General features: G+C 36.1%; 1 protein-coding gene across 1 annotated transcript in view; it reads right to left on the bottom strand.

Annotated features, from left to right (window-relative positions):
• Positions 1-23,851, bottom strand: part of FNDC3B (fibronectin type III domain containing 3B) — a 413,185-nt gene continuing 389,334 nt past the window's right edge. The window contains exons 24-26 of the mRNA XM_089675519.1: positions 16,007-16,173; positions 10,066-10,193; positions 1-5,097 (exon numbers count right to left, since the gene is read on the bottom strand). Of these exons, the coding sequence (XP_089531645.1) occupies positions 4,786-5,097; positions 10,066-10,193; positions 16,007-16,173 (607 nt within the window). The 3' untranslated portion in view covers positions 1-4,785. The remainder of the gene's footprint in view (positions 5,098-10,065; positions 10,194-16,006; positions 16,174-23,851) is intronic.

Raw genomic sequence — 23,851 nt, 5'->3', positions numbered from 1 at the left:
TAAGAAGTAAAACATTTATTGGGCTTAAATATATTACATATACACTAGAAATACAGTTAAGTTTTACATACCGCAGCAACTGTATTTTTTTGCAAAATCTATACATTAAAGTAGATATGACGGCTCTAATACAATGCATACAAAGTAGTCTTACATTTACAATACCGGAAAAAAAAGTGAATTTCTTATGAAATGTTTGGAATGTTTGCCAAAGTGAGGTAAAATAATTTTTTGTAATTAAAATTAGACAGTTGTGCAAGGATGTCTTTCGGACCAAGTTATATAGTTGATTTTGAAGAGACAAGAAGAGGCAAAACTCTATTGCTAATGGGTACCAGATCCTAGCAGTGAGCCACAGTATAGGTGGCTGACAAATTAATTACGTAATGCCTGTATCTGAAAGCGGTTCTGGGTGTTATAGTAAAAATTTTAGTGGGAAAAGGTATAAACAACAACAGAGAACAGGCCAGTGTTTGCCTTTGTAATTCAGCAAACATGAGGTGAAAGTTGCCCATGTTGGGCTTTTATTTACTGTGGGTCATACTAAAGAGTACTCTAACTTAATGTTATGCTGAACAAAATTATTCAAAATAGTCAAAATTAGCACAAAAAATATTTGTTAACATGATGACAGATGCCATACCATAAGCCAAAAGTATCATGGCATTCTGCTTGTGTCATGGCTTTTTCCATGCAACTGTGATAAAAACTGATTTGTGAAAAAGTATAAAAATATAATTTGTTACTTTCATTTTTTAAGTGGACACAGATATTATATAAAATAATATTTCATTGCATAACAAAAAATCTCCTAGTAACAAAAGGAGACATTTTCTAAAACTGGCCAATTTAGTTCAATTTTATTATATATTGTTTTTTATGATCATATAGTGGCTTTTTAAAAGGTGGAATAATATAACCACAACTGTGTATTCTTAGCTGAGGATTCACAATGATCATATAGTCAAAGTTATGTAACATTCAAAGCAGCACTACTACATAATATATTTTGAAAATAATAAGTGTTTAAAGTACCTAATGTCTTATACCCTCCCCATATGTTTATTATGTATTTTGTAAAAAAAAAAAAATAAGGTGCAATTATGGCTTGTTATTAACAATTTTGTTCTGAAATGAAATGTTCTAGCTGTACCCCAATGGATATCAAATTTATCATATTTATCAGACAAGGTTGATGTTGTTAAAGTGGTATGAATGTTGCCTTCAAATATAATTGACATATATTAAAAAAAAACATAACTTTCATTTAGTAATATAAATGTCTATCTTGTTTTTACCTCTTCTCCAAGCAGTAAACAGTAATAATGCTGCTTTAAATAAGACTGTAAGAAGTTGACTTTAAATATTTTTTCCAGAAAACCAAATACAATATTGTCTGTTTTCTAATATACGTAAAAATATTGATATATTTGATTTTGTCATTGAGGGTAGCAGCACTACTTAGGAATCATCTGTAAAATTATTTTTATTTTTATTTAAATCTAAGGGACAGAGTTTCCTTTTTTACATTTTTTTACTAACATACAAAAAGATCTTTTTATTAACAATGGTGAAGATTATACTCACAAAATACAGAAAAAAAATGGAATAAAAATACATTTAAATAAAAAATAAAAAATTTAAAAATGTAATTTGCCGTAACATTGGCAGTAATATTAGTTTGCAGAGCTATGTTAATGTAGTGTTTACATTTATATTACAGCATATTTCTAACATTTGCTACATCAGTATAGGCACACAGCATGATTAGTGGATCATAACACTTTCCTCAAGAGAGATGATTAGAACATTTGGTTACATGTAAACGTTTCAATCACGGATGTTTTTGGCTTTATAAGCGCTGATTTGATTTTTTTTTCTTTAGACATTAACAAAAAAAAGTCTAAGACACAGATAACACTTAAAATGCTGCTGGGTAAAAAATGATCTAACTTACAAAACTGAAAATGTAACATGCTACAAATATTAGTACATATTTAATTTTTACAATAAATAAAGATTGCACTGTAGTTGGCATTTCAAAGTACATAATGTAATATAATGTAGAAATAAACCTACAACAAAAATATTGTTGGGTTCCCCATTGCTTTGGTTATGGGAGTTACAAGCTGATATACTATGTAGAGAAATATACCAAAATATCTCAATGAATGTCAAACATTAGATTCTATCACAATGCAAAGTAAAGCAGCAAAAATATACAAAATATAGATTTATATAAAAGCTGGGTATATGGTGTGTGTCTGTTGCACCCTTTTAGAAATGAGTTGCACCTTCAGCTGAAATGTTTCCCTGAGGCACTTTTTCACTTAAATGTAAATGGAATAATTTAACTGATTAGGTTATGGCTGGAAGAAAAGTGTGCATACTAGCCATTAAAAATATGTTTAACATAATAAAGGAAACATTTATTGGTACACTTAAGAAAAACGGGATGCTGGGAAAAAAAATTAAAAGTGTCAAATGTATGTAATGGATATTGTTGAATGTTTATTTTTTATATGATAAGTTAGCTGGACTTTAAAATTACAGTGTATTGATAAGGCACGACTCTACTGAAAAACTGGCTCCATAAAATATTATTTTAGAACTTGTACTGTACACAGTATAATTTAGAGCAAAAAGAAAAAAGGAATGATAGTTGCTAGATAAATGTAATATTGGTGCTGCCATTGGATCTGAGAAGTAAATAGGTCAATAGGTAACTGCAGCAGCAGCTGTCTTATTTCTCTGAGAGCCAAAGAAAGCCAAGAGGCTCTATGATTAGTGGGTGCTGCAGCTAATTGATCACAGCAGGTCTGAGGTGGAGGACCCAGCTGTTGGGCACTGCTCACTAACTGAAGTCTGAAACCAGAATACCTCTTAAAGAATAAAAAATATATTTAATTTAGCTTACACAGACCATCCGTATACATTTCTACAGTTATATAACATGTAATATTTACCTATTGCACAATTCCCTTTGGCATTGAGTTGCTACATTAGTAAGCACAGGATTATTTTTCAGCATAAGATATAATGCACAAACTATGTGCTGAATACTTTGTAGGTTGGATATAAATGCCTTATTATGCATAATAGTTTTCTATTTAACTTTACTATAACTATGGGATACCTGGCTGAAAAAAGAACCTTTGGAACCCAAGTCACAGTCTACATAATGAAATGGCTACAGACAGGGACAGTCACGTCAAAACTACAGAACAAATTATCCCTATGTTACTTACAATTTTTATTTTTTATATTGACCACTAATTACAACTGCATAAATGACAACACATATATGCTCCATTTTGTGGGGGAATTTTATTGTAGCCTAAAGTGGTCTTCTGTTAAAGATCCTTAGGTGTTGCAATACTGTTCCTATCTTTTTCTAGCATTCCCTATGTTTGCTATGAGGAATTAAACAAAAACATTGTACAACTATGTGGGCAGCCCTGGCCTACAGTGGCAAGGGCATACAAGGTTGGTATTAGCAGAAGGTGCCTTATGCAATAGAATATTGCTAGCACATGCTAGCCTAAATGCAAAGAAAAAGGATTTTCTATTTTTAAATCTCTGATTATCCAAGAATTTAGATCTAGCAGATCAAACTATTATTTTCAGTGATTATTTAATAGATTAAATAAATCCTATAATACTGCCATATTCTATATATATGTTACTTCAAAGATGTGTGATATATTCTAGTTTCTGGTTATCTTTATTGTAGTATAAACAAATTAGTAAAATAAGAACGTTTTCATGTATATACAACCTACTATATTGCTTGCCTGAACATAATATTATGTTTGATTGGTAAATTATCAATATTAGTTATTTTACTGTCTTTTTTTTCAAGACATGTGCAGATGTTCATATCTCCATATGCCTGCTTAAGTAAACCTATACCTTAATTTTAACAGTCCTTCAACAAAAACACACATTTCAAAGTTGTCAACACAAAAGGTCAAGCAATGTCATATATACTTTTGTCCAGATATCTTGTGAACTTGTCTCCTTTCCAATCTTGAAGAGGTGACAATGCTGGAACATGGGTTTGAGATCTCAGCTAAAGGGGAAGAACAGAAATAGAAAGGTCACTAACTGTCTGATCTAATCTGAATATCTCCCTTAGGCAGAAACCATGTGTTTAATGATGTTGCACTTGTAAGAAGACTCAGCAGAATGGGAAATGTTTACAGGACTCCAAGACAAAAACAAATAGCTAAGATCTAACTCTACTTTTTTAAGGGTTAGTTCTTTTATATGGGCTGATTTACTGAAGAAATGTTATGTTTAAAGTATAACTCCACTTAAAGATGATTTGTTAAATTTAAGTAACTGGTTCACTTGAATGCTCATGACATTTTGATGAAATAAAAAAAAAAAACGTAAAAATGAAAAAAATAATTCTCAGAAGAATCAGATATACTGTAGTGTGGTTAATACATAACACATTATTTTACAATAGTTTTAAAGTTTTTGGTCATTTTTAAAGGACAGCACTGGAAAACTAAAAAATCTAAAAGTTATCACCAAGAAAATGATACTACTGTACTGTAATATATCTATTTAGCAGAAACAAATTTCAGCTATTTCCTGGGTTTGCATTTCAAAAAGGTGCATCAAAACACTGAGAATGTAGCTGAAACAGTAAAAACATGAATACAAAATGTAGAACTCAAAATGATTGGTATTTCTTAAAATCAAATATCTGAATAAATGTCTGAATTATAATGCGTAGCATTAGTTAAGTTTACACCTCAGATCTGTCTTCATTGTCTACTTCATAAAGAAGTACTGAAGTATAAAGGCAAACAAAACTGACAGGGTGGCAAAGCCTAGAACAAAGAGGATTGCAAACTGTTCATCAGTAGGCATCATGCTCTTGAATTTTGCATGTTCAAGGTGAGTTATGTCCTCCGGTAACATGAGATCACTCCGTCTCATAATGAAAGAAGCTGATGGACTATAAGATCCACAGAGTTCCTGGGTGGTATCTGCACATCGACGACATACACAAATCCGAAATCTGTAATCCATGTTGATTTGAAGGCCTGAGATTTGAAATGATGTGTCTTCACCTTTATATACCTAGAAATCACAAACATTATTTAGATTTGATTATGACAAATTATGATTTTGACAGAATTTGCCTTGATAGCACACAACTACTACGTCTGGGAATCTGATAGTAGTCATTTCAAATATCTTGAATAAGTTTGAGGAAAAAATGAATTAAGCTCTACTCCCCACAAAATTTAAATAAGGAACTCAAATTGATTATCTATCACTGGGATCAGGCCCATTCTGTTTACTAGGCCCACACTGATTATAGCCACGGTGCAGAACAATATTTATGTTAGTGCCCAAGCACTTCAGCTGCAGCTTAGGGTCTGATATGAAATTTAAGTAGTAGCAGCCAAATAACCCTGGCTCAATCAAAGTTATAGATGTCTGTTATTGCTAGCTGAAAGTTGTAACAAGTGAGGAAAAAGTAAGTGAGGGTGACCAGGAGATTAACCACTTGCCTACCGGGCACTTTCACCCCCTTCCTGCCCAGGCCAATTTTCAGCTTTCAGTGTTGTCGCACTTTGAATGACAAGTACTGCCGATAACCGGCAAGTGTATTTACATGGTGATCAGCTGTGATTGGACACAGCTGATCATGTGGTAAAAGGCTGCTGTGCTTTCACTCCTTGGACACAGCGATTACAGAGAGTGCCGGGTGCGAGCCGCTGGGGGGCACACATGTTCTGGAAGGACATTATATGATGCCCTCCCAGAACTGGATGACCACACTGTAGCCCTCATTCGGGTATAGCAGGTCAAGAAGTGGTTAATATGGCTTAAGACTAATTTAGAAACATTGTTTACATATATACTGTATATATACATAATACACACACACACACATTTTTTTTTAAACTATCCATTGTGCTATGAATCAGATGAAGGTTTGGCAAGCACAGAAAAGTAAAACTGAGACAGGCAACTTATGTTTTCTCGTTTAATTTCAAATCTCGTCAAGAAATCTGACTACAAAAAATGGCTTACTGAATTGGTTAATGGACCAGCAAAAACTGGCAGTCCATAAAAAACTTTAAGCGTTAGTCTAATTTCAGGCTTCCGGATGTGGGACCACATGCTGGGTACGCAGAAACTGCCTATGAGCATATGCAATGTCATAAAATCTGCCAACAAAATTCATTAATTTTTGGATATAGCCAATCTATTATTTCTATCCATGTACAGTATATGTGTGCTTATTTTCTTTAAACCCTGTACTGTATAGTAAAAACCATTAAAATGCTTTGCAGACAAAAAGTTATATATTGATTTTCATTTCATGGCAACATGCTGACTTTAAAAGATATGGATGTTTGGCAGGGGACCATGAGTTGCAACATGGCTTCATATCTGTTGCCTAAAAAGGAGTTAAGGGCAGTTTGGATTCAAAACAATGTAATAAAATGCAATAACATATCAATGTATAGGCCGCGATTCACTTTACACTAACATTAACTAGGATTCCTCGAGTCATAGCAGTCTATGAAGATTGTTAACCAAGACATTTTCAGATATCCCAGCTTTTCTGGAATTTGATAAAAGTTGCCACATTGCCAGTCCAGGTTTGTTTACGTGTATCCAGAATTCACAGTTTACTATTAGACCAGTAAATATTCCCCCACATGAAATGGTTGAGGGCCAATTCACACCAGTTTTAGTGCAGCTGTAAAACGCAGATAAACGGAAGGACATCTGAAAAATAATAATTTCCAATGTGTCCTATTCGCACCATAACGTTGTGTTACGCTAAAATGCAAAATGTGTGACAAAGGGCGTCAGTGCGCATTAAAACACGACTGAAATGGATGGATTTCATGCATTTTAGCGCAAGTTAAAGTGAATTGGCCCTTATACAAATGTAAGTTTTGTACCCCCTCAAGTTACACAAGTTCATACATCTATTTCGTGCTAATGTTATATGTCAGAACAAGAGTGGGATCAAAAGGGGATGCAACACAATGATCAGTGATTATTAACCATTAGATCTGTGCTTGGTATGACATTTCTGTTTTTGTTAACACATTTTCTTTTACTGATGAAAACAGCCAATTGATACATAAAAGAAAATATATAGGGCTCATGATGAAAGCTCACTTTTGCCACATTTTGTAATATAATCAAATGTAAATGATATTTCTGAAATGCTTGCCTCCTGATATTTTTATGTAATTTCTACAATTCCATGTCATGCTGAAGATACGCTTCATGTGATAGGAGACACTGAAATTACCCAGCAATTTACTTACTCTGCAGCTCAACTGATCATAATTCACATATTTTGCTTCAATCATTTTATTTTTATTACTTCTAATTTTGTAGCAAAATGTTTTTCTTTTATTTTTTTATTCCTTCATGTTATATAATCTTGAAATCTCTAATAAAAAGATTACTAAACAAAAATGTAAACAAAAAACGAACATTTTTTGTTTTACATTTTATATTTTTAAACACTGTACTGTCCTTTCTAAAGATGTACTTTGTTCTCTGTGAATAGTGCACAGAGAAAGAAATACACTAACATCTAGGGGTATATTATTTTTTTAATGTGAGCACTATGTAATATCTATTATGATGATTACATGATTGACAACCACACAACTGGCTCCTATTAAAGGATACCAAAAGCTGCCTAAGAGAACATAGTTAAAGTGCTTGTACAGGTAAAAGATTTGTTTACCTTAATGCATTCTCTCTAGCATTAGGCATTAAGAGCAGCTCCCCCCACAGCTCCCACCCCCAAAATACTCACCTGAGCTCGACCTTGGTCCAACACTTCTCCCCTCTCCTAGCTCTTACAGGGTTGGCTGAAAGCAGCAAGAGCCATTGGCACCAGCTGCTGTCAGTCAAAACCACTGCATGGGGAAGGGGGGGGGGGCAAGCCGGGCTGTGTGTTTAAATAGATGCAGACAGCTTGGCTCAGGAGCGAGCACACACAAGTGACCACCATAGGAAACAGCTTTCTATGATGGGCACTCTGAAGGAGAAAGAGCCAGGAGCGTCAGCAGGGGACCCCAGAAGAGGAGGATCGGGACTGCTCTGTGCAAAACCATTGCATAGAGCTGGTAAGTATGAAGCTTTAATGTCACTTTAACATTTTCTCAGCATGTGACACCATGCTAAGAAATGGTAAGTCACAAATTGCAGGCAGGCAGTGGCTAACAAATTATGGAGATTTACTCTCATTTAGCCTGCAGCCTGAACAAGAGAAAATCAATTCCCCCCGTCCACACTAATAGCAGATGCCTCAATACAATGATGCTGCCAAACATTAAATGCATTAAATAGGATGCAGTCACTGTTAGGCCAATCATTTTCTACCTTTGCTTGCAGGGCCACCCACAGTCCAGGAAGGCCATGTGTTTTGAAAAAAAAAAGCTAGAGGTGTGGCGTTTACTTTTCACAACTAAGTGTTTAATAGAAATAACCTGCTACAATTCCAGGAACCTTTCCTACAGACAGTATTATAGCTCCTAATTCCATACAAGTAAAATGATCCTTTTACATTTTTATTGGAGTAACTTATTCTGATAACATGCTAGCATTTCTAATAATATCTGACAAAAGTCCAACTCCATTTTGAAGATAATTTACTGCTTGTTAAGAATACACAAATATTTAAATGTCCATAGCCTGACCACAGTTCTCTCTTAAATAAAAAAGAGGCTGTAATTGAGATCATAGGTAACAGATGTTAAAATCACACTTCAAAAATATATTCATCTTTATTAAAAAAAATAAGGCAGTTACAGCATCCACTCCCCCCACCAACTCTCCTGAAGCACATTGCTCACAATAAAGTATCAAGGTCACTTTGATAATGATAGCAACTGGAGTGTTATACCATACTCACTGGGTGTCTGTCCCAGATTTCCTTCTCTTATCAATACAGTGGGTGACTAACAAACCGTCTGAATTAGCACCAGAAATTAAGTTAACAGACACAAATAAGCTCACAGAAAAATAGTTTTTGCATCCATTTCTAATGACACACATAATTCAATACCATGAATATGGTTTTATTATGAAGATAAAGTGTCATGTCCACTGGTTTCAATTAAAATACACTATAATAATTTTATCTATCAGCAGAAAAAGCTCAAGATATTTTATCATGAAATAAAATCGTATACTAGAATTCTTCAGGGAAGCACATTTATGTGTTATTGGGTTAACAGCAACTATACAGTCTGATGTATGATTTTAAAATTTCATAGTCTGACTTATGGGCCGTTTTGCAAGCAGAAAGATGCACAATGTAATTACCATCCCTCCAAGAGTCTTGGAAATTACTTTTGTGGCTAATTAAGAATGATTGGTAATTTATGTGGTATTATTATATTGGAGTAAAACCAGTTGTGTAAATAGATGAAAATGGGTAAGAACTGAGCTGCTGTAATAAACCGCAGTAGGAACTGTTCTAGTTCTGTTTTTTTTTTTTAATTTTTAAGCCAGCCATAGACAGTTGGAATCTCGGCCATTTTAGCAGGGACCAGCCAAGATTTAAACCATGTATGGACAAGCTGAATGTACCCAAGTTGATAGATCGATCAACTTGGGTACAACCAGCCTGTTGGATTTTACATGCAACTATTGCTAGAAGCTATTATAGCCAATAGCAGTAATCACTGTGTTCTCCCAGCGGGAATGGCTCTCTCCACTGGGAGAACACAATGGCTCCACAGGAGGGATTCCCCAATCAACACTGACTGTGTGGAGGAATCAAGTGATGGCCGGATATGGCTGGCTTCAAAGCTGACCACACACGTTACAGGTGCATCAAACAATCACTGTAAAATCTCTTAGAATTACCAGCAACTATTTAGTGTGAGGTTTTACCAAAACATACATTTATTTAAAATCTAATCAAGTAGAGCTTTGCTCTTTTTTCATTGTGATCTCCTTGAAATGGTTACATAACTGAGCAACAAAACAGCATGAACCAATTCTCTAGCAGTGCACTTATATCTGTTGGTGTAATTGTTTTCTTCTTACCTGTTTATATTCTGACTCCCGACCGACTTGCACTTGTAAGATATATGCAATAGGGTCTCCTCTCATAGGTGAAACAGTCTCCCATGTAATTTCACATGTGTTTCCTTCTAACTGTGTCACCCTGGGAGCTGGAAAATGCAGATTTTCTTTGTTAACAAGTTAGCAGAGAATAGATACAGTAACCATGCCTGAATATTCAATATTTCTTGCAGGCATCTTAAAGTTACAGACTTCTCTAGCCTTAGCTATAGTAAACAGATCACGTACTTTGACAACCTATGGCAAGACTCAGTTTTAAGAGCTATTCTAATTTGTATTCCTAATATTAATGTTAGCCAACTGTAAAAAAAAATAAGCCCTACTCCATTGCGCCATGGAAATAGTTGTAGAGATAGCCGGCATTTATTAAGACAACGCAGATGTATTTTATAGATATTCACAGCTAGATGATAAAACCTTAAGTAGAGAGCTTTAGTGTAATAGAAATTCTGAGAGGCTTCCATTGCACAGACTCATTCCATTAATAAAATAGCAGGGAGTGGACGCAGAAGGCCTATGGACCAAAGCACTAAGCAAACAGTACCACCACAATCAAATCACAGTTTCAGCTAAGCTGGATCTTGAATATGACAAAGGTAAAAGTAAATAACATATTACACTTAACTTCCACTGTCCCTTCCACAGCTACATCTTGAATTTCTCCCTTGGCAAGTGCCTTTAATGTCTGTGATAACAACCCTAGAGAGGTTATCTTCAAAGGCGAGATTTACTAAAACGGTTGCACACAGAATCTGGTACAGCTCTTCATAGCAACCAATCAGCTTCTAACTTCAGCTTAACTAATGCAGGCCATAGATGGGGAGAAAAACGGCCGATTTTTCGTCCGAAAATAAAACCGGCCGATTATCTTATCGTTAGTGGACGATTTTTCGGCCGTTTTTCGTGTATTTTGGACTTTCAGATTATCGGTGATGTTGGAAAATTTTCGAAAAACGCCCGACTTTATCCTCATTGATGGTCAAAAACGAACGATCGTTTTCCGAAAAAGGATCACAAAGGCCACAAAATGACATCATTTCCCGTTATAGGTTACTCATTAATCGGCCGATTTTCGTAATAATTGGTGGTCAGGTAAGTTTTTTAGACCGACCGATAGTTCGTTAATCGGCCGAAAATCTGCCGTTTTTCTCCCCATCTATGGCCTGCATAAGCATAGACAATAAAACCTAGAAACTGATTGGTTACTATGCACAGCTGCACCAGATTATGTGTGCAATAGTTTTAGTAAATCTCCCCCAAAGTGTATCTAAAGTAAAATAGTTTCTTTGTTTTGGATCATGTAAGTTAGAACTTTAGTCAGGTTTTTATTAGTTTGAGAGAGTAGTTACTTAAGCTGGTCATAGATGAGTCAGTCTTTTTCGATCAACCAGCATGTTGAATGAAAAAAAAACAATTCTCCTATCCACATACAGTATTCTCCACTGTCAGAATACAATAGCACAGTGCGGAGACTTTCCTGCTGTCTACATACACAGAGCAACACTGCTGGCTATAGCCTGCAGCACTGATCAAAAGGGAATTTTCCAGCAGGGTGGATGTACAGAAGTGGATCAATAGATTGACGTCTGTACAACCACAACACCCAAAACGTTAAATGAAATTTGCCTGGTCCCTGTTGAAGTTGCTTAATTTCAATCCATCTATGGGCAGCTTCACTCCCTGTCCCCATAAAGCAAAGTTTACAAAATTACACTTGTTTTTGGTTGTGTATTATACTTTCTAAATTAATTAAGGTTATTATTAGTGTATGTATCTAAGGTGGAAGATTAGCCTTCTCTGTTTATTCTGGAGATCATTGTCACAAGAAATGATGGTAAGGGAGATATACTGTTTAAAATGTTGAATTATCACTGAAGAGAGGGGAAATCTTCCAATAGGGACACTTCCGGTGATAACAGAGATTTACCTTACTTTGGAGAGGTCACCTTTCATTTACTGTTAGATCTCTAAACAAGAAGAGGCAGAGCAAGTTAACAGAAGTTTTAACCATTCCCTACTCTATGCAAAACTGAATAAAATCTTTTTGACTTTAAAAATAATATATTTAGTTGTCTGGTACACTAACTATCTGGTAAACTGAAAACTGGTTGAAATGTGGCTGCATACAAATGAATAATTGAAAAAAGTGAAGGGGAGCTCCCCATATCTAAAGTTGAACTCTGAGATAAGTAATTGTCTGAATACAAGAATCGTGTATTTTTACTTGAATGTTGGTTTTCCTTTGTTTATTTCTTCCAGATCTGTGTGGTGAAACTTTGCTTTTATACAGAAGTTTCCGGCAATAAGGACCTGTCACTGCTGCTCTCTCCTGCAAGGTGATTGGTCTTATATCTGCCCCCTTCTATAGTATTCTACAGGCAGTCTTTTGTGAGTGAACCTGCTGGGTCCCTCCCACAGTTCTGCTCTCTCTGCATAGGCTCTCTAGAGAACAGTGGTGATGTCAGTGCTATTTTTACAATGTATTATCTGGGTTTGAAAAGCATTTGGTGTGCAACTGGATTTAAATCCTTTGTGTCAAATGAAGAATATATTTAGGTAAACATCTAATAAAAGCATTGCTGAAGATTATTGCTATGAGAACATATATTTATTTTACTCCATTATGCTTCATAATAAGCTGTCATGAACACAAATCTAGGCAGACCAATGAAATGGGAGGCCCTGTTCTGGAATACATCAACATCGTTTACACAGCATCATTATCAAAAATCAATAGCATTGCCTTTATATATGTTTTATCTTAGGTGCTGCATGGTGGATTTATGCAACCCCATGTAATTACCTAATAGCAGCAATTTATCCAATTACTAGTACACATTTACTATTTCATACTCTGTGTGGGTGGACACTGGGAATTGGGGGATGACAGGTTTTGCATGTGAGAGTGACTGGAGCAGTATAAAAAGGGATATGCAAAAAAAGTCTTTGTTATTGAAAGTGCATCTGTCCAAATGAACATTAATAGTTACCGATGTGAAACTAGCTGAAATTACTATGTTAAGACAGCAGTATGAATATCTAATATGTCTATCTAATAATTGAAGCAGATGGATTGGATAGTAGTATTTTATATATAGATATACGAAATGCATCACAATACAACTTTCTATCATGTACTGTATGTGTGTACTCTTAGAAGCAGTTACCTTCTACACCTTCATCATGGACATTCTTAAAGGCTAAGTTCACTTTTTTTTTCTTAAATCACAGCTCCTCTATGTATTAACATACCATTAATGCACCTCAGTTGCAAAAAAAAATACAAGCTCTTTATGATTTGGAAAACAAAGCCTTACCTTAGCCCTGGCTATATTTCTTAGAAAGCTTTTTTTGCATCCTGACATGTAGTTAGGACAGAGGAGCCAGCAAGACCAGGAAGCAGATTAACGGCTCATCTTATTAGCACACACATCCTGCACTGACCTCATTAGCACGCACCCTTCACCCATCAACAATTTTATTACAGCATCCCTGGCATCTTCGCATTTGCCTGGCTACCCCAGCATCCCTTCAGACGGATCCAGGCCACATGCTAAACTCCCTGGGGCTGCATGCAGCCCACAAGAAAAACCTGATGTAGCACACTGAACTGCTATCAGAGTGTAATTGGATAAGGAAGTAACAGGAGCACATTGATAAAATTATCACTCTTACATCTTCTCCTATGAACATGTTTCCAACTGTTGACTAAAAACAACGCAAAGAATTGGAGCCCTGACTGCCTCAGTGTAATGTTCCTTCCTGCAGTATGAGTGCTGGGCACAGGATTACAGGTCACCATTAGCACAGGTTCAGTTGTTTATGCCAGTTCCATGGAAAAATTAATTTGTATATATTTAATTTAATTTTGCTATTTCTATCTGCCTGGTGTTCAGCTTTAGTCATTTATACATTATACATAATTCCAGACAAGATAAATGGGTTCACAAACATGGTCTTGCACAATACAAATAGAATATTTATCCACCACAATGCAATGCAAAATTAATTCTGGCACAGTAGGGAGTAGTAATAAATAAAGGTTACATAAGGTAGACCACTGGGCTAATTGCTTACAGCTCACGACCAAGCACAGAATAAAATTAATTAATCAAATGTCCAGTATAATGATAAAAAATGAGGCTCGTGGAATAATCTGCTATAATTTGTGTACTTTTAATACAGTTATTCTTTTGCAGACCTAAATTCCTCTCATCACCCCCCAGTCTTATACTCACTTGACCACATCTCTTTGCTGTGCTGCCCACTGGGAGCTGCATGACTAACATTGCAAAGTCTTTCAAGCAGCTGCTTCTTCTGCATAGAAAATCTATACTCATTCCTATATAGAGCCAGTCAAAGGTGGACAGCCTCTCTAATAGAATGAATGAAGATTCTTCCTCTCTTTGCAGAAGAAGCAACTACCCGGCAAGAAGTCCATGCAGCTAGATGGCTCCAAGTGTACTACACAGCAAAGATCTGGCAGGAGCAAAGACAGGCAATGTAAGACTTTGAAAGGTCCTGAAAAAGGGTGGGGTGGTTGTAAATTTAATGGATAGGAAGTACTGGAATAATGGAAATAATGAACTAGTAAATACAACTATCCTTCAGGAAAGCCAAAACACTGGCACTGCTCCGTTTAGCAGTTTTTAGACTTGCTCATAAATGTTCTTCACTAGTTACTGTATAACGCAACTCAGCTTGGCCACACATCCTATGATGCTGGTGGGTGAAACCAATTATAACCTCTATCCACTGACTGACACAAGCAGTCTGGCCAGTTGCAAATTATACGGGCATCAGTGAGCTAGAATATAGTGCCTGCAACACTGGATGCCTGCTGAACACTACTGATGCAGTTAGGGTGGTGATAACACTATGGCCTTGTTGAAGATGGACTGAGCACATACTCCACAATCAAAGTGGAACTTGAATTAACTTAAAAACAAATACTGTTACACATAAAGGTTGTATTTTTTACTGTGAAAGAGACATACTTGAGTTGATTTATTATAGATAAATAGCGTGTTCACATTGTAAAGGAATTTTCATTTAGTTTAGCGTCTGTGGCGAAAATTCACTATGCAAAGTATAGTCAATACCATGCAACTTAAAAAAAAAAAAAAAAAAAAAAAAACACAGTATTTTTGATTGCACATAGCTGGATGGAGGAAGTAAGCAAAACTTCATCTTATTCATTAAGCTATGGGAAACTTTCCTTGCAAAATGAAAATTCTCTTTCAAAGTAATAAGGCTATTTGTCTTTAGTAGAGTAACAGCACTATGTCTGCAATGAAAGCCCCTTACTTTACTGTTCACAAACAAGATGTCGGCAGGAAGGAGAAGGGTGGAGGGGAAGCGAGTATTGCAGAGTTAGGTCCACTTTTACCATTCGGTGTTTCTCAGAGATCTTTGCTGCGAGGCCTACTGGGGTAGAAGCAGGGACGGACTGACAACTCATGGGGCCCCTGGGCAATAGGGGATCATGGGGTCCCTGTGTCCTTGCCCACACTCAAAGCACACCCAAAAAAGCCTATAAAAAGGTATCAGGGGCATTTCATGGGGCCCCCTACTGACCCTGGGCCCTCGGGCAGTGCCCGAGTGCTTGAATGGTCAGTCTACCCTGGGTAGAAGCATAGCCTCTTCACCAAAATTCTTCCATCTAGGCTATGCTTCTTCCACACATGTGCACAACAGTCCCCAATAATTCCTGGAGAGCTGTTGTGACAATTATGCATAGATGATCTTCCCATAGGAATAAATTGTCCAGCAGATACTGCCCAAGGCCCTAAAACAATGGAGTAATCCTGATCTAACCAAAGAAAGGTAAAAAGATATCTAATTACCAGAAAAACTGACAACACAAAATGATTCAGTTGCAGTAATTTTCCTGCTTGCTAACCTTTAATGGTTGGTGGAACAGACTTGGTTGTGCAGAATGTATAGATGTCAGAAAATGGCCCTTCTCCAGCATCATTAACAGCTTGAATCCTAAAGTTGTAGCATGTGAACTCAGTCAGTCTCTGAACCTTATATGTGTGGCTTGGTCCTCTGTAAATGGGAAGAAACCTGCAAATATAAAAACACATATTTCTTATTAATTAAAGGTGTTATACTACAAGCTATGTAAAATGGATGAAATCTGCAGAATAAATGCTATTCTCAAGCTGTAGTTAGAATTATTTATGAATGTGTTCAAATACCTTGAACAAATATAGACTCTGTAGGGGTTATTTACTAAAACTGCCTGGGACAAAATCTGGTGCAGCTCTGCATAAAACCCAATCAGCTTCCAGGTTTTATTGTCAAAGCTTAACTGAACAAGTTGAAATTTGAAGCCGATTGGCTGCCATGCCCAGATGCACCAGTTTCTGAGTGCACCAGTTTCAGTAAATCTCCTCCTATATAGTATGTTCGACCTTGGGGTCCTAAACATGGCATAGTATTTCTCATTACCATTTATAATGTACCTGAAAATATATCTTTTTAGTAATATGAGCTCTGATTGAAGGAATTTTATTTTTAAAAGAAGCGTATAGCCAAACCCATCTTCGTATAAAGGTGCAACCTTAAAAAACTGAAGGTAAAAATTACAAAACAAAAAAGATATTTTAAAAGCTTACTTACAGCTCTTTCTTTCTATAAATTGTTTATTCGCTTGCACTGTGTCATTGAGATTGGTAGAAAATTCAACCACTCCAGGAAGAGTTAATTCCCCAACACAGCCAAAGTTCCCCCTTCCTCCTTAAACACAATAGCTCTCTTCTGGGAGTGTCTAATTACTCTCTGTGCTGGCCCGGCTAATATAGCCCTCCCCTCACTTCTCTATATAACCTTTATTCTAGCTTCTAGGGGAGAAACAAAAGGGAAATACAACAGAGTGTCATTTTAGTGACACCTTTAAGCCTGCTGGGACTGCTGAAATCACATCCAAGATGGTAGTACCCAACAGCACTCTCTGAGCTTTTGTTTCCACAAGAGGTTTTTACATGCAAGTAACATGCATAAAATGTGGTAAATGCACATAAAGCACACAGTAATCTTTTGGGAATATTATTGATATGAGAATTCTGGCGAAAGGAACTAAATTTGCCATTGTGGACCTCCTCCTGAAATTGTTAGTTGCTTGTTAGTCTGAGTCACTGATCCAAAATAAATATTCAGCCAGCGAAGTCCAAGGTTAGTGCCTGAGAAAGCACAGAAGCCATTTGCTCCTTGGAAATGAATATCTAATATTCCAAGAATAGCAGGTATTCTATTTCCCAATTACTTTTTTTCAAACTGGGTATACACTATAGATTTTCAAGCAAACATTCGTACATTCAACAGCTTGACGAATGTCATTCAAAAATAGCTTAAAGTTTCATTTGCTCTTAAAATTCAGTTTTTAATTAAATGGACTTTCCCAAATGAAAACCACATACACTGTTACAAATGTTCCATCTTTCCTCTGAGTGTTCCCATTACTGTGGTTGAAAACGAACATCAATTTGTCCCTACTAAAAGAAATCAAACAACGTTCTTAAAACAAAAAAAAATTACCAAAAATACACTAGGGTCAAGCCAGCTTTACTCATTTCATTCATTTGTATGTAGTGCCACTACAATGAGCATATTGAGCAGTGCTTCACCAAGGTGTCCGTTTATGAACCAGCGGTAATAGATCGCTGCTCAGTTCTCCGGCATTCTCGGAGAACACAGTTCTCCTGTGAATGCAGTTTATGAAGCAGTTCTCCGAACGAAGGGAGAACGGTCTCCAAACGCTGGAGAACGGTCTACAAACTCTGGAAAACGGCTGATTTTACTATAATCTCATGAGATTATAGTAAAAGACCAGTTTACTAAACAGAGGTAAATTATCTTTGCTTAGTTTGCGGTCCCTCTGATTCTCCAGCTCTGGGCTGGAGAATCTGGAGGGAGAACACAGATCTCCAGAGAAGGGCTGACATGATTTCCTGAGTGTCATAAACTGTGAATGACCAGAGAATAGCTGAGATCTGTTGAATCGCAGCTATTCTCTGTGTCATAAACGGACACCCAAGTACACTGAAGTATCCACAAGTCCCTGCTCCCTGGGCATTTGCCATTCATACACACACTTGAATGCAGAACCCTGCGGACCCCATACATGCCAAATACTGAGGATGATTACTCAGCATAAGTTTTGTTGCCACAGTCTATAGAAACTTGTTTTTATGATCTAACTAAAAGTGCAGAATTAGATTAAAAGACAATTAAACTACACTGGATAAAAAGGCAAGCGTGTATTTATTTTATTTAATGGGTACATTAAATCTTTTAAAAACTCTATTGTACAGTAGCAAGAACTAGGAAGGCTAGTGGAATTAAAACATCACAATTAAAGATAACAATGGTGTTTGCTTAGGAAATCCTGACTGTTTTAGAACTGTGTTTCAAGTCTGGCATTTTATCCCTTGCTAGATTAATAATACACAGGAGGGTTGAGTCTATGTAAACTATCAGCTTTTCCAACACAAAGGAGAAAGGCAAGGCGGTTTAGGACACTAGATTATTTACATAGATATTCACACAAAGTTAATAACTTGCTATCGTAAATTTCCTGAATGACCCAAGAAAGGAAAGAGTCTGGATTACCATAGCAGTTAGATTTCAGCAGTATTTACAGCAATCTAAAAAAAAAAATTTGCCCATAGATATTAGAGGGCAGTCAGATATGCAAGCACAAACTGACTGCCCTCAGGGTAAAGAATTCAGAGAGCTGCAAAATAATACATAAATATGTATGCTTGGATATGTGTGTGTGAAAAAAGAGCAACCAGGAAAGGTATGATTAGTGTTTTACCAGCAAATGATTTGTAATTATGTAGTCAGTTTTGTGATCCAAGAACCCCTGCAGGACAAAACAGTATAGTCTGGAGATTGCAGCTCTAGCTGTTCCAGCAGGCGCTGGACAAATCTGCCACTTGCTGACTGCACAAGGTTATTACAAAAGGTATTAGAGGAGGATGATATGAGGACAGTTTCAGGTCATTTGTTATTTGCATTTAAAAATATATTCTTAGTTATTTTCTTAGGCTAAGTTCACTCTGCGGAAGTCTCTGAAAAGCAAGCTGTGGTGGATTGCTTTTCAGAAAGGGGTTAAGCAGTGGCTTCAAGGTATTCAAGAGGCAATCTAACTGCCTCCTGAATACCTATTTTGTGCTTTTCTTCATTGCCAAACAAGTATTTTGAATGGAACTAACACACTGCAAGAAGCAGAGTTTGGCTCGCAGTTGCAGCATGGTGCCATGTATTTGAATAGGCGAGTATGAGACATCCTTCAACCTGTCAACTTGAAAAGCCTGGGGCATGTGTATGGTCCCCACCAGTTGTATATTATTAGGCAATCAGGAAGGGGAGCAGTAAAACTGAGGCTCATCCACCTGCCCTCTGGCGGCCCCTGTGACAGAGATCTTAATGAATACCAAATTGCTTTAATTGTTGTTTACACACAGTATCTGCATGAAGAAACATACATCTAATGAATTAATACTTTTTCCAGTGTACCATCAATGAATTTATTGTTTTGCATGTTCTGCTGTTCATTATCCGATGGCACAGCTTTAAGAACAGTAAATGTTACTTTTTGTGACATTGGAAAGGGGATGGTATACAGTCTTTTAGTGCAAGTTGTTATTCTATGACATTGTAGAACCAATCCAGAAAAGAAGACTCTGTGTGATACACGTAGCAGCCAGTAGACCAGGCCAAATCATTCAAACCCCTGAAAGTCTGACAGTAATATCTAAACTGTTCTTATACATGTGTTAATAGTGAATACACATGGCTGTGTAGTTATAACACATAGCTACTGGATATGGCTTGATCAGGGCTGTATTTACACATAACATTAGCTTACCTATCACACAATTATTTTAGTAAATCTAATGTTTGAATGTGCTAATGGAGGAAGCCATTTATCTGCTTAATGGTAATAGCAGATGTATGTATCTTAAATTGTATCTTGAATTATAGAGAGTCTTTTGACTTCCCTACAAATGTCTACAGGGAAGCTTAAGGATTTTCTAGGCACCGGCCCAATAATATAAGTATGGTAAATGCGACTATATGTTGAATTTTAGTCATGAGCATTCAGAGGTGACTGAAATCTTCAGTATATCATTACATCTCAGCTCCAGGCAGATGGAATAATCTCCAATGAATCCAGTTAATCCAAAAATTTAGCTGATTTTCAAATTCAACTACTGTAAGTACCTGAACGTAGGTTACCGCATGGTCGAAAGAGAATGAAGCTGATAGGGGGAGAGAATAAATAGAGCAGAGGGTGAGTTCCTGCTACTTTTTTTTCTTTCATATAAACACAAAATATGTACAGCCCCCTCACTAAAGAATACATTATATAAATCAAAAGCAGCTATTCTAAAAAGATAACTAGCAAATAAATCATCAACACATACAGTATACAGAGTCCACATATGAAATTGAATGTTATCCACTGCCAAATCTGTGCATAAAAACACACCATCCAGTGCCACCACCTCTGGAAAGCAGCTCACAGTGTATTTTTGACCCCTTGTACTAGGATGATCAAATTGCACTCAAAAGTATCCAAACTAGGATTCAAGATTTTCAGTTCCATCATTAACAGGATGGAAAACATTCAAAAGGATAAGAGGCCCACAATAATGAAATTCCACCAGTAAGCATTTTTTAATTGTTAAAAACAATGGGTATTTATATAGTGCAACATAGCACTTTCTACATACATATATAGCACAAAACGCACATCATTCGACTGAAGCAGAGTGGCTCAGGGCAGGGTGAAGAGTCTAAGAACCTTCAACAGCACAACGCAATATGATGACTTCATGTAAACCTTCAATACATGTTTTGTTATTAGACTTCTTCATGGGAGTAAAGATATTAGGCATCATCAAGTTTTAACAGTCACTTTGCAAACAAACACCTACATGGGAGGAAACAATTTAACGTCCACCCAAATGGGAAAGACTGTTTATATACAAAACACTTGCGATGGTTTAAGCTACCTAATATATATATTAGATAATTTTATATATATATATATAATAAATATATATATACACACACATATACTATATATATATATATATATATATATATATATATATATATATATATATATATATACACACACACATATACTGTATATATATATATATTTATCTCATAACAAGCCATACTAATGTAATGATCCAAATGTGTATTGTACTGTTTATTTCATGTTTTATTACTATATATATATATATATATATATATATATATATAAACCTAGCATGAGTTCAATGTATATCTCAGATAAAACAGATTCTGTATACCAGCCTACATAGGCGACAGGTAATCATTTTGTAGAACTCCGATATACTGGAATATTCATACTTGAGTTTGAAAATAAACCCAGTATAGTCAACAATCAGAAGATACAGAACTGTGTCCTCTCACAAACCACTTAAGTCATGTTCTGTTCCAAAATTGCAGAACATTTAACATAAAAGCCGATTAAAGATGTGTGCATTAATGTCACAGTAAGTTTACACCCACTACTTATTTTCTTGTGACAGGAGAGGTTGATATCTACTTATAGTCCACAGGGTATTTTGCGCAAATACATTTTTTTTTCTTACAATATATTATAGAACATAGAGTGCTTGCTCACATCCAAGCTGAGAAAATACATAGGAAAAAAGAGCTGAATAATTGATAAAAAGTGACAAAACAAAGTTATATAGTGGTAGACAGTTGATGTGGCAAAAGTCATCCTGTGAAGATTTCTATTCATAAAACAAAAGAGTATCCTTTGCTTTCTGAAATATGTTGCCAATGACAATTTATTCTGGCATTATTGTGCACTGTGCACTGACCGATTTCAAGTGGGCTTTAGAATATTACATTTTTATACATTTTTTTAATCTATTCTTTATTTATAGAAAGTTTTCACAATTACAATAAGCAGAAAAACATAGAAATACACAAGATACATAGTACAAATTCAGAACCAAAACCATCCACATACAAATTCAGAAAGGGTACCACCATAAGTTTAGGTCTAGAATATTCAACATAGGTACAACATAAACCCATCTTGGGCCAAAAGTAAAGCCCAACAGACTTCAAGAGATTAGATAGTTTATTTTGATAGTTTAAATTTTAGATAGTTTAAATTGCCCGCAATGAAACCCAGCACAATGCGGAGGGACAAATGGGATGGACGATAAGAGAAGTGCAAGGATAGCAAAAGAGGAAAGGGAGAGAGAAGAAAAAAAAAAGGGGGGGAGGTAGGAGGCAGGTGGGGCAGCACCACTAGCGGGAGGACTAACAAGAATACACCTATCGTCTAAAGCAATTACACCCAGCAGACAAATGGGGTTTGAGAATGTCAAGGGTTGATGAAGCAAGAAGACTGTAGCAGTGCAGGAAATTATCCACCACAATCTTTTTTCCCTTGAATTCTTTTTGAATACATGCTTTATACCAGACAGAAAACAACTTAGACCCTTCTAACAGTCCCTTTAATAGTTATATGGATACAAACGTGCTTGCCAGTGGTATTGAAATGTTCTTGTAGCATGAAATGGATTTGGATCTACCACTAGAAATACAATGGTGGGTGCAAAAGACAACTTCAGAAAGATAGTGTTCAAGGTGCAACACAAACAATGGTTCATGGTAACTTCTCCAAGGCAGAAACACTGCCCACAGTACTGCCTACAGCAATAATGCTCAGAGGGGCAGGTGCTAAGGTGAATAATGCTCAAAAGAGCAAAATGAAAAGACACTTTGGTACTGCCATATTAATGTATCCCAAAAGTTTGGACGAAATATTCTGCTTTACAGTTACTGACACAGACGTCTTACAGAGAATTACACATTCTTACCATGGAAGAAATACCATCAAATGTTATATGACAAATATGACTAAGAGACAGTGGGCACATAATTCATTTTGAGAAGTATTGAAGCCTAATGCCCCCTCATGATGCTGGCTCTGCCTTCTATGAATAAACCAGCTTGGGCACACGATTAATTTTGAAGAGGCTAATAAGATTAAAGTTCCCTCAGGATGCTGGCTTTGCCAGCCGCAAATATACAATTTGAAATATGCAACTCATGTTTTATGTAAGGTTGAGGTCTGAGGTTTTCCCCGTCTTGATAAAATACATAATGTTCTCACTGCTGCTTTTTCTGACTTCTGAACAATGTCACCTTTGTTTTAATAAGTGCCCAATGTGATCCTCAAGTGGTAAAACTTGCATGTGCCAAATGCATGGGTGGACAGCTTCCAACATGTACAGAAAGCATTCAAAGATGCAAACCAATGATACAGTCTAAAAGTAAAATGTCTTTTTAAACACAATTCAAGCTACTTGTTGAATTCCTATATATTTTAAACTGGACAACACCTTATGCAGCCTGTTGCATTCCTTTCTAAATTAAATTGAAGGTGTATTCTAAACCTTGAATCTGAGTGCTGCTTGGTTCCAAACACTAGCCTCTAGTTCACAAACGGAGGGTTGCTCCAGGTCACTTACTCAGAAAGTACTATTATATCCAGAGACAGCTATGCAGCTAGTATCCTAAAATGAGGTGAGTAATAGCGGTTTCCAAATTTCTTGGTACAGGATTCCATGTAGACACATTAAAAAAACTTATGTTTAAACAACTATGACCCTTTTCCACAAACAGTTTACTGATTAATATGCATAAATAAAGTCACAATAAAAATACT

The sequence above is a fragment of the Staurois parvus genome, unplaced genomic scaffold (genome assembly GCF_062004578.1).
Source record: "Staurois parvus isolate SC_StPar_1 unplaced genomic scaffold, SC_StPar_1.0 ptg000155l, whole genome shotgun sequence".
Taxonomy (NCBI): Eukaryota; Metazoa; Chordata; class Amphibia; order Anura; family Ranidae; genus Staurois; species Staurois parvus.
The sequence above is the reverse complement of the archived record's forward strand: the minus strand, read 5'-3'. Positions and strand labels throughout refer to the sequence as shown.